At 31.6% G+C, this 11,622-nt stretch overlaps 1 protein-coding gene across 1 annotated transcript; it reads right to left on the bottom strand.

The window, feature by feature from the left end:
• Positions 1-231: 231 nt before the first annotated feature.
• LOC110110639 (B-box zinc finger protein 20) lies at positions 232-1,506 on the bottom strand. Its single transcript, XM_020842219.2, has 3 exons — positions 1,205-1,506; positions 715-1,092; positions 232-617 (listed from the first exon to the last, which is right to left on the bottom strand). The coding sequence occupies exons 1-3, from the start codon at positions 1,388-1,390 to the stop codon at positions 384-386; spliced, it is 798 nt and encodes a 265-aa protein (XP_020697878.1). The 5' UTR covers positions 1,391-1,506; the 3' UTR covers positions 232-383.
• Between the last annotated feature and the right edge of the window lie 10,116 nt (positions 1,507-11,622).

Genomic DNA, 11,622 nt, shown 5'->3' with positions numbered 1-11,622 from the left:
AAGAGAACAAATGTATTTATTTTTATATAAGGAGATTATTTTGATTCTTCCAAAATAATCCTTTACTCAATTAAGAACTATTATTTTATTGGTGGAAGGTTTTTTTTTTAAATATTTCAAAAAAAAAACAATGTTCTTTACTTATTATTTACATGGCATAGCACTTATCAATTTTTTAAAATACTATAAAAAGATTTAAATAGGATAAATCACTAAAAAATCAAAACAATAAAAGGAAGAAATTGTTCAAAATGTTTCATAGATCATCCAAAACTCTTCATGGTTCTGAGTTACAGCTTACGACCATAAAAAAAAAAAAATTCGACAAACTCCACTGCCCTCGCTTGAAAAAAAAAGGATGGCTAGATCCGATTGAGAGCCATTTAGAGCCACAGTGAACTCCTGGGTCTCTTGTTATTTCTGTAATTGTAGTGAAATTGGCTCAATTCCGGCACCATGGAGGCCTCGGCATCTTCGCTCCAACGAGAGCGACTACCCTCTTCAGAACTCATCACCGGACGCCACTGCATCTCCGGAGGCGCTACCACATCGGTGGTGGAGTTCACACTAGCAGAAGTGAACCAAGGCACATTAACCGCTGGCTGAACTCCATGCACCTGCAACCACGTACAAACCACACTCGATTATTAAAATCCTAAATTTCTCTCATAATTAAGCATCAGAGAACGAACGAAGATGACAGAAAAATCTTGCCTTCCAGAGTCCGGCTTCGGTGACGTTCTCGTCGGCGGCTGGTTCATCGAATAAGAAATCATCCACGCGCCACCCCGGCAACATCTTCATCAAATAATCTGTTATGCTACTCCCACTGCCACCGCCGCCGCCGCAGCCGCCGTTTTTTAACTTGGTAGCTGCCGTTCTACAGGCCGATTTTTCCTCTGCAACTCTGCTTTTGCTGTTCGAATCAACTTCGTCTTCGGAAGAAGGGATCGGAGAGGAAGAGAGCCGGATTCCGCTGAGTAGGAAGCGACTATGGCGGCCGGCGGGGACGTTGGCCGTGTGGATGGGCACGTCACAGTCTCTGCACAGTATTGCCCTGTCCTCCTGGCAGAAAACAAACCCCTTCTTTTTCTGCAGCATATAAACCAAAAAAATCGCATTTTAATTGTCTCCGAACTCCAATTTTACGTTTTAAACTTTTTATTGTTGTTTAGAGTAAACAGGGGATTAAAAGATCAGTAACCTTGCAGATGTCACATAGAGGAAGGGGACGATGTGAGGGGAGGATGAGGGAGAAACGGCTGTGTTTTCCGGCGAGCTTGTTTGCGGAGTGGATGCGGCCATCGCAGGCGGAGCAAAGAGCGGCCTCGTCGGCGCAGCAGAGGACGGAGGCCTGCTCGACACCGCACACGTCGCACTGTATCTTCATCTGGCTTCTTTTCCTCTACTTCTGTGTGTCTGCTCTGCGCTTTATCTTTCCCTCCTATCTCTATCTGGTTAAGTAGAATGGTAAGGCGAGCTGGAAGAAGATGGGAAGCGATGATAAGTTAGATCAACAGCTTCTAAAGGGACAGGATATTGGTGGAATTTACAGATTGTACCACGGCTTTTGGTGATGAGTTTACCCTATAACTTACCAAGCCTTTGGTACTTAGTTTTTTTTTTTTTTTTTGTTGGGCAGTTGGAGTAAAAATAGATGGAGTAATTGAAGGTTGGTAATTATTTTTATCTGTTATAAAATAATTTGTTTATTGGTGATCAACAATGAGCATTGAACGACCAATATAAAAGTTTTTTTTTTCCAGTATGACACTTGAAAGCTATAAATCTTTAAAATAGGTTAACTATTAATTATCATAAGAGTTGGTGATCAATGAGATTTTCTCATGAAATACTGATATATATATATATATATATAATATCTTGTTCATATTTTGAGCTGGAATCAAAGAAAGGGAGAGAATAGAATTACAATGAAATAAAAATATGAAAAATATTTGAATAAATAATTATTTTTATCTTGTATTTATCCTTTAATCGATCGATATTTATTTTTTTCAAATAATTATAAATATAAACAAATCTCATAAACACTTTTTTTTTCTTATTAGTTATTATACATGTTTTGCTTAGGAAGGATTTAATTATATATTTCATCAGCTATAATTTTTAGTGCATCTAATGAGAAGATAAATTCCCCTAAATAATTAAAAAATTTTGGATTATGAAGTAATTAAAGAACTTTCTATTCAGATGACAAGGCAGATCCAACGGCTGAAATTCAACAATATCAGACCGCCGGTGCGCGAGATCTTTTCGCACCTGGAGATGTGCGGAGGGCGTGTGTATGAAAGCTGTGACGGCGAAAAGGGCGGATGACGGCGACCGGTTTTGTCAAATTGGTGAAGCCCTGATTAAGCTAAAAAGTGACCTTTTTAGTTTTTTCCCAAATATTGGACTTTTTATCTATTTTACCACCGCCTTTCCCTATCAAAATCAATTCGATGTGATTGGACAGCTCTTAATTAAATTAATTATATTAATCGATCGTACGAACAAGATTTAAACTAAATGCTATACAATGGATGGAAGCGGCTGATTTTTCTTTTATGCACGATTGTATAGGAGGTGGGCCCACCCATCTCCATCGCTTATCCATTGCATTATAGAGGTTGCTTGATTTTGGGTGTTTGAGCATTTGAGGAGTACATTAGAAAAAAATTAAAGAATTTTAAGGTTTAAGTGATTGATATGAAATATAAAAAATATAAATATTTTTTATATAAATTTTCAAATAAATTTGAATTTTATTTTTGATGAATTTTAAATTCAATAAATTCAAAAATCAATCTTATGTAACTCTTGATTTTTTTCCTTCGTGTTCTCTCTCTTTTTTGGTCAATGAATAATTGCTGATCTGTCTCTAAAATCTCCTTTATACATCATACATGTCTCTCTTTCAATCATTAACTTTTTTTTTGACATTTGGGTCAATTAAGGTAAAAACACACACATCACATATGCAAGCTTCAAACCAAATAGCTCTTGTTTGATATTCAAAGCTCCTAACTAATAGACCGAGATGAGTTGTGTATTCAACCTTCAACTCAGTCAAATCTTTGACTTATCAGCCGACTCCAACATTCTACTTCCACTACAAAAAAATGACTTTTCGCCACAGTCAGTAACTTTTCTGGCTATTTAAACCATCGCTAATTTAAATGCTTCGATACTTTTTCCCAACGGTTGCAAAACTGCTACGAAAAATTAATCTTTTAGCGGACATCAACTTCAGCGGTCAATTTTTGTTGGGATGAAAACCACCGCTAAAATTAGTTTTAAGTGTGCCGAAACCATTTTTTCATGTAGTGTTTTCATCCCCCATTCAGCTCTAGATTGCTTCAACTTTGTTTATTTAGCTCTATCCAATCTTTCTCCTGTTTTAAATCCACTATAGTGATGCATGCCTTCCCCTCACCCTCCAACTTTGGATCCACCTCCCCCTTCCCCTTTGACTCCAAATCCAATAAAATTTGATTTGGAGATTAATATTTTATGAATTTATTATGCAATCAATCAAATATAAAAAATATCATGTGAAATATGTTGTTGTAGATGAATTTTAAAATACATTTATTTTTATGTGAAAAAAATTAAATAATTAAATAAGTTTATATTGCATTAATTTTTATTGAGTTTGATTTAATTTTAATTTAAATTTTAAAAATTGTTTTTCAAAATCCTTCAAAATGTTGTTGAATTTTGATCCAAACCATTTCTTTTTTTATTTTGATTAGTAGCATGTAATATAATATAAAATTTAATAAAGAAGTAATGTAAAATTTACATATTTTTTATATTTTTAAAACTTAATTTAAATTAATATATATATTAGGTTCTATCATATATGACTCGTCAAAATTTTATAAGGAGACTATCTACCCCAAAATCAGGTGTTTTTTTTTATATATAGATTTAAATTGGATTAAACATAATTAAAAATGGAAAACAAATTTAGATAAAAATAATTTTAAATTTATACGAAGTCTTAATACTATTTTAAATATAAATATTATATTCTATTTTTTATATTCTATTTTATATACATTTCATCAAAAATTCATAGTGATTATCTACATTAAAATTAGACTTTTTCCGAAGGAGCTCAAAGATATATAAAAAAAAATTATAAATTAAAATTAAATAAAAAATTATAAAACATTTTTGTTCTAATATTAACTTATTGAATTCCTCATCATGTAAAGGAAAAAAAAAAAGATTCATAAATTGAAGCTGAAGAAAAAAACTTCAACGTATGAACAATTATTACGTCCTCTGACCGGACGTAGATCTACGTCCCGGTCAGAGGCTTGTTACTCAATTTTTGCTTAGTATTTGATCGTATTGATAGGTATTGTTGATAATATGGAGGAATACCGCTCTGGGAGACCAATACCGAGCCAATACCGAGTTATACAAAAAATTACCGAGAAAAAACTCGTATATTTTTTGGGTATAACTCGGTATTGCTCGTAATAATTCGGTATTTCGTCTTCACCTAATGATATTTCTCGTTATATTGGTATTGCTCGGTATTTCTCATTTTGTGCATGCAATCTTAGTGGCGACCGGACGTAGCTACGTAAGCTCACGACCAAATAAAAGTTCCAACGTTATGGCTTGGCAGCAAAATAATTAATTTTATTTTTGAGACTGATGTTATATAGTATATACAAATAATTTATATTATATTAATTGAAAAACTAAATTTAATAAAATTTAAATATATTATGATATTAACTATATTTAATTTTGTATTTTTTCGATTACAAAGTATTGGGAATGTAGCATTTGATTAATGTAAAAATGAAAATAAGAGGAGTAAGTGGAATATTGCATTATTTTCCAGACAATAGGGGATGGGCTATTGACAGGTTTCAAAGTAGCATGGCTAGATGTTTCTATCAGTGGAGATATCGATATATAATTGCCCAATGCTTCTTACATCTTTTAACCAAGTGGCTCATAATTTAATAATGAATAAATATGAGAGATAAAAAGTATTTAAATTTTAATCAAATTAAAATATATTCAAGTAAATTCGAGATAAATTTTGAGTTTAGGGGAAGTATTTTGAGCTCATTTAAATTTAGGATTTGTTCATGATGATTGTAGTATTTTATAATATTAGTTGTGAAGTTATTGGGAGAAAAATAATTTAGCTATTTGGGTTACAAAAAATATTGTTTAGGTTGAATGAAATTATAGTGAAGTCAAAATTTTATAATTTTCATTACGACACACTTCAACATGAGCTATATCCTCTATTAACAATGTGATGGTTGGTATAATAAAAGGAGTGAGGAAAAATTATGGTGAATATTAAATATACTTTAAAAGCGGCATTAGTTGGTGGTTTGGCGGAAGTCCAGGCGTCACTAGGTGGTCTGGTGGAAGTCCGACGTCATTTGATGGACCGACGGAAGTCCGGGCGGTGGTCGAAGAGGAGCTAGGTGGCAAGAGCGATCTCATATCTCTCTTCTTGCTTCTTTGCTTGGGGTCTCCTTTCCATGAGAAATGAGGGATTTATTTATAGATTTTTGAGAGTTACATGACCAATAAATATGAGAAAGATCAATGGTAAATTGGTAGTGGTTTGAATAGACGGGTGATGTTGATTCACTTGATTGTGGACTGTTTATCGCACATTTGAATGTCTTAACGAAATCAGAATTTAGCGATATTTGGCTCATTGGATTCTCTCATCGAGCCGCTCGATTTGAATATAATCATGTTAGGTTTGGAAACTGTTTGGTAACCCAACTTATGGTTTGAAACTTCAAAATATGTTTCAGGTCTTTGATTTGGATTCATTTGGGCTCAGATTGAGTCTAATTTGGTATCATTGGCTTCATATTTTCGAGATGATTATTTCAACTATAAGTTTGTTAAAATCGGAATTCAAATGATCCCAATTTTAATTTTGAAAGTTTTCAATTTGATTTTGCCTCAAGATTAGTGCCCTATCAATATAATTTTTTGATGATATATCAATCATCATTGACATAAGTTCTTCCTAGGTATCAAATGGGAAAACAATCATTAAAAAAAAAATATTAATTAAAAAATAAAATAATAAAATGCTGATACAAACGTGCTCTTAAATATCTGTGGGGGCCTAAGCATTTATGCCATTCACACACATATCCATATCCAGCTGGATTTTTTATTTATTTATTTATTTTTGTTTAACAACGATGATATCAGAAGATCATTAAATAAATCCCCACCTAATCCTCCTCCTCATACCTACTTAGCTTTACATGAAATCAAAACTTTATTAGTTATTATTTTATGTTTGTGAATTATAAGAAAGAAGTAAAAATATTAAATAACACTAATTCTGCACGCAATATTAATATTTCCTTTAGAAAAGCAATGGACGGTGAAAAAGGTCTCTTTTGTCGCCTTACCACATTTCTTTGACGGGAATATGAGATGAGAAATACCTAATAAGTTATAATAAAAATAAAAATAATATTAATAGTTTGACAATAAAAAAATAGAAATTTTTAAATATTTGTTTGACTGAAAGATTTAATTTATATTTTTGACATGAAAGTTTTTTTTTTTTTGTATTAAATTATATTAACCTTATTTTTATTCATCATTTAAAATTAAATTATGATTAAAACTTTTATGAAATGCATGTATTAATAAATTATATAAATTAATAGGAGGAAATAAAGAGAGACAGCTAATCTTATACCTGCCATGTTATCGATATATTAGTCTCCAAATAACTCGGCCCAAAGCCCGGGATTCTGTTTTCTTTGGATAATTCCTTTATTTCTTTTTTTTTATTAATTAAAATTATTGCTGAATTCAGGAATTTATATTTAAAATAAATATATTAGATTAATGCATTAAAAAAAGAAAATTGCTCCAAGGTGATGTTTGGAACAACTTTCTTATTATTTTAATTTTCAAATCTTAATCACAATTTTTATTTATTTGCTGATTCTTTCTGCTTTCTGAAAGATAGAAGTAAATCTAAGAAGATTTGGCTTGAAACTATTAGAAATGATTTTTTTATTAGATCTAAATGAGAATTTGATTCTTAACATGACTCAATCAAGAAAAAAGATTCATTAGTCGATCTCATATAGTGGAATAAGGACTTGATATTATTGTTGTTGTTATTGTTGTTGTTGTTGTGTGCTTCTTCAAACTTTCTATAAATATATGTGTTCAAAAATTGTTTTTCAACAACTTTATAACAACTTTTATAAAAAGTTTCAACTATCCCAAAATAGACACTTAGGTTTCGTTTGGGAAAATTTTTTTGCTGCTTCTTAAAATAGTTTTTAGTACAAAAAATAAAGTTTGTGTACTAATAAGCTGCTTTAAGAAACATTAAAAAGTCGTCTCAATGAAGCATTAGGCTTCAATTGGGACAACTTTTTATTACTTTATAAAATAATTGTTTCGTATAAAAATTCTAATCTAAAAAAAATTGTAGAAAAAAGTTTTTTTTTTAACAGGAAATTTTATTAATAAAAAAGACAGGAGTACGGAGTTAACAGCCCAACACCTGGGACACAAACAGTAGATATCCAAATCAAACAGAAGAAATCCAAAACAAACAAATAGAGCAAAATATTGATCGAACAGGGACTTAGGGGTGGAGGCCCCCATCATCAACTAAAACAACAACGCACGGACCATCCATAAGTGATATAAATCGATCTCAGTAGAAAAAAAAGTTGTTTTGAAAAGCATAAAAAGCTGTCCAAAATGAAGCCTTAAATTATACCTTAAAATTTTTGGCATGCAGTTTTAGTATCATATTCTCAAAATAAATCATAATTTTTGAAAAATCATTTAAAATAAAATTTAATCATAATATTATAATTAAATTTTTATTTAAAATGGCACGTGATTCTCATGCTACTTGTAAATTTTCTCCAGGATTGATTACCATGCACGCGCACATCACTTTGTATAAAATAGAATTGTGCATGCAGGTCCTTTTACAATATACGATTTTCGTATGACCGATTCAAAATTTTTATAGGATTTAATATTTATACTTCTGCTGTTTTTTTATGAAATTTGAATGAGAACATTTTTAAAAGTTTCGTGAAATTGCATCTTTTTTGTAAGAGCAATAAAATAAAATAAAATTGGATATTTGTTTCTAAACTCACTATAATGTTACATAGTAATTCTGTATATTTACATAAACTAATATTGAAGAAGATCAAATTTATTTTAAATGTCATATTAAGGAACAATTATTAGGTCAGGACACCTAACGTAGCTCTACATCCGAACGTCAATAACATGTCGCCACATGTTCTTACTCTTTACCGCGTGGCCCGACGACCCGACCCAGACCTGGACCCAGTATTGCTATATATTGACTGATTTGTGCAGACCGGGGGTATTGCTAGGTATTGCTCGGTATTGCTCGGCAATAACGAGAAATATCTTTCTGTCAAGACCAATACCTAGCAATACCGAGCAATACCCGGGGTTTGCTAGGTATTGCTCGGTATTGGTCTTGAAAGAGTGGTATTTATCGTTATTACTAAGTAATACCTAACAATACCGAGCAATACCGAGCAATACACGAACATAGCAATACTGGGTTCCAGTCCGGGTCGCATCGTCGGGCAGCACGGTAAAGAGTAAGAGCACGTGGCGACGTGTTATTGGTGCCCGGATGTAGAGCTACGTCAGGTGTCCTGACCAAATAAAAGTTCCATATTAAGGGTGTGGTTCAACATTATCTATATATAAGGTGCATATATATGATCCATTAATAATTATATTTGGCACATTTCTAAAAAATAAACTATTGCCATTATATTCATTTGAAAAATTATTTAAAATTACATTTGAAATCATTCAAAATTTGGTTTCAGCAAATTTATAGATAACATCATGATGAGATAAATCTATTGACATTAAAAGTGATTCGATCTAACTACAAATGAGTCTAAAGCTTCGTTTGAGACGATTTTTTTTAAAATTTTGTACTAAAATGCTACTTTAAGAAGCAGTAAGAAAGCCGTCCCAAACGAAGTCTTGATTTAAAGCCCTTAAATTATAATTAAATAATTCAACATATTAACTAGGTGACAAAATACTCTTTGAATCTTATATGTTTATAATCAAATTGAATATCTCAGGTGATGAATCCAGCGTGGGCAAGATCGCTTAAATCAGACTTAAATAAAGAACTTAAATATTAAATGAATAGTTCATAATCAAGAGGATAAATCTGGGTCGTCCCATGGGAATTGATTCAAAAAAATCTAAATTTATTTTAAGATAAAAATAATATAAAATTTATTTGATTAATCAAATACTCCTTTCCTCTCAAAATAAGTAAAAAAAAAAAAAAAAACTGCCATAGCTTGAATCAGGCCGTTGAATTGAAATAGTCATCTCCATCACCTTGCGAGTTGCGGCTATTGATTTCTTATGAGAGTTTTCTAAAAGGTCAAATTTGTCCTTTTGCTTCTTTAAAAAAAGTCTAAATTAAATAAACAAATGCACATCAAATAATCAAAAGGTGGCCATTAATCTATGACAATTTTATTCGCCTCTAAACTCTTCTCCACTGCCTGAAGGCTAATACTTATTTTTCGGTCAAAAATTGCAATTATTTATCCTTCGTTTATTCAACCGAAAACATGAAAGGCATGTGGTAGACTTTAACGGAGGTCGAATAAATGTGCTAATAAAGGTGGGTTAGTACGATAACGCCTCATGCTTCGAAACTAATTTACATAGGCCACATGCAATTGAGAATTGCTGTCTCCTTCTAACCATTTTAATTAACACGTTTATGATTTAATTTTGAATAAATTAATTAAAAATATCACTCATAAAGACTATAAATAGAGTTATAGAGCGCATTTTCTATATTGAGGGGACTTTGACTTGAAATTTGAGAATGTTTGAAGGTTGAAAAACACTAGAGGTCTTTTTAACGTTTAATGCTGATAATATTTGCCGCCAACCATTGTCGTCTGGTCGATGCCCCTTGTTTTCATCTCTTGAATATTGTACTCACCAATTCATCGGCTTTCAACCACCATTGTCCTACCGCCATCATCTGAATATTATCATCGGACTACATTTGCTAGTTGGACTATCCTCGTTCAATCACCATCACCGATCGACTAGGAACATCATACCTCAAATACTTCTCCACAATATCTACTGCAATTACAACGAACAAAGCTTATGTTCATTACTTTATCCCAAATTCTCTAATTTAGTAGAAAGAGGAGAGCTATGTAATCTCAATCAAATATAGTTGATCATTTCACTTAGGATATGCCCCATGATGTTTGTTTTTATGTTTTTCATATAAAAGTTTTAATTTCTTTTGTGTAATTTTATGTATATGTGTACCCGATTTTTATGTAAAATAAGGACATAAAAGTCTCTATCTCCATCACTGTGAATTTCCTAGTGTGTAATAATTTGTTATCATTTATTGGAAACAATCCTAGCAATCTATAAATACTCATAAAATGAAAGAATTCATAATGGCCATAGTAATAGAGCTTTCAGCTCTAACATTTATCAAGTTGGGAGCCAATCCTCTCACTCAAGGGCAATATAATCCAGTCAATAGAGGTCACACTTGCATGACTTCAGAAGATCATCTTCACAAGACAGAGAAATAATAAACTTAAAATCTTTAGTGTTTTATAAGAATCAACTTAATGAATGATTCCATCATAACTTGAGAGAGTCTACCACTTTCATAATCAATAAGTTAGTACTATGAGGCCTTCTCATTATCATGCTGAAGTTTCTCCTCCACACAACCAAACCTAAAGATCTTTATGATATTGCTAGTTCAAATCACCCTTCATGTAATCCTAGTTCAGCACACCTCATGATGGCATAAGAGACAAATTTAATTGTTGTTTAAGAAGACTTTCTTTTAAGATATAGAAATCAACTAACTTGTCATCTTTATTTTCAAGAGTTTTTTTACTTTAAATAGAGAAAATTTTCTAGCTTTCCATCTTGAATGGATTAAAGTTATTTGCAACTCATCCTTACAATGAGATTTCTAATTCCTAAGAGAATGTCGAGCACCATATGATTATCATGCAAATTCATATATATATCTAATTTGTTCCTTTACGAAATCTTATCTACCACTCTTAAGAGTAAAAAATGTATTTGGTTCCACGTTGTTTTTAATAAGTGTCCATAACCTCAATAATCTCATCAGTATTTTATCGAACGTACATAACAAATCAAAGGATTACCTAGAATTCCTCATCTTTTTCCTAGGATTTGCCAAAGTGATTCTCTTTGGAGGAAAACTGAAGGGATATCAAATTCTCAGAATAAATCCTAAGGTACTGCAAGGTGTTTTCTTAAATGTCTCTACCCTAAATTTGTTTACTCTTTGCTAGCTAATACAAGAGATAGTTCAATTCTATTCTAATATTGCCAATAGAGTATAAGCACAAATAACTTATAATGAGGTCATTAGTATCCATTAAAAGTAATTTAAATAATCCACAAATAAACATAAACATTTATAATAACTAATCAATTGACCTCTTTAATGAAATCTATTGGAACAATTAAGAGATATGAGGTGTCCTAGTCACCAAA

The sequence above is a fragment of the Dendrobium catenatum genome, unplaced genomic scaffold (assembly GCF_001605985.2).
Source record: "Dendrobium catenatum unplaced genomic scaffold, ASM160598v2 fragScaff_scaffold_1639, whole genome shotgun sequence".
In the NCBI taxonomy this organism is placed as follows: Eukaryota; Viridiplantae; Streptophyta; class Magnoliopsida; order Asparagales; family Orchidaceae; genus Dendrobium; species Dendrobium catenatum.
Note: the sequence above shows the minus strand (reverse complement) of the source record. Positions and strands in the feature narration are given on the sequence as shown.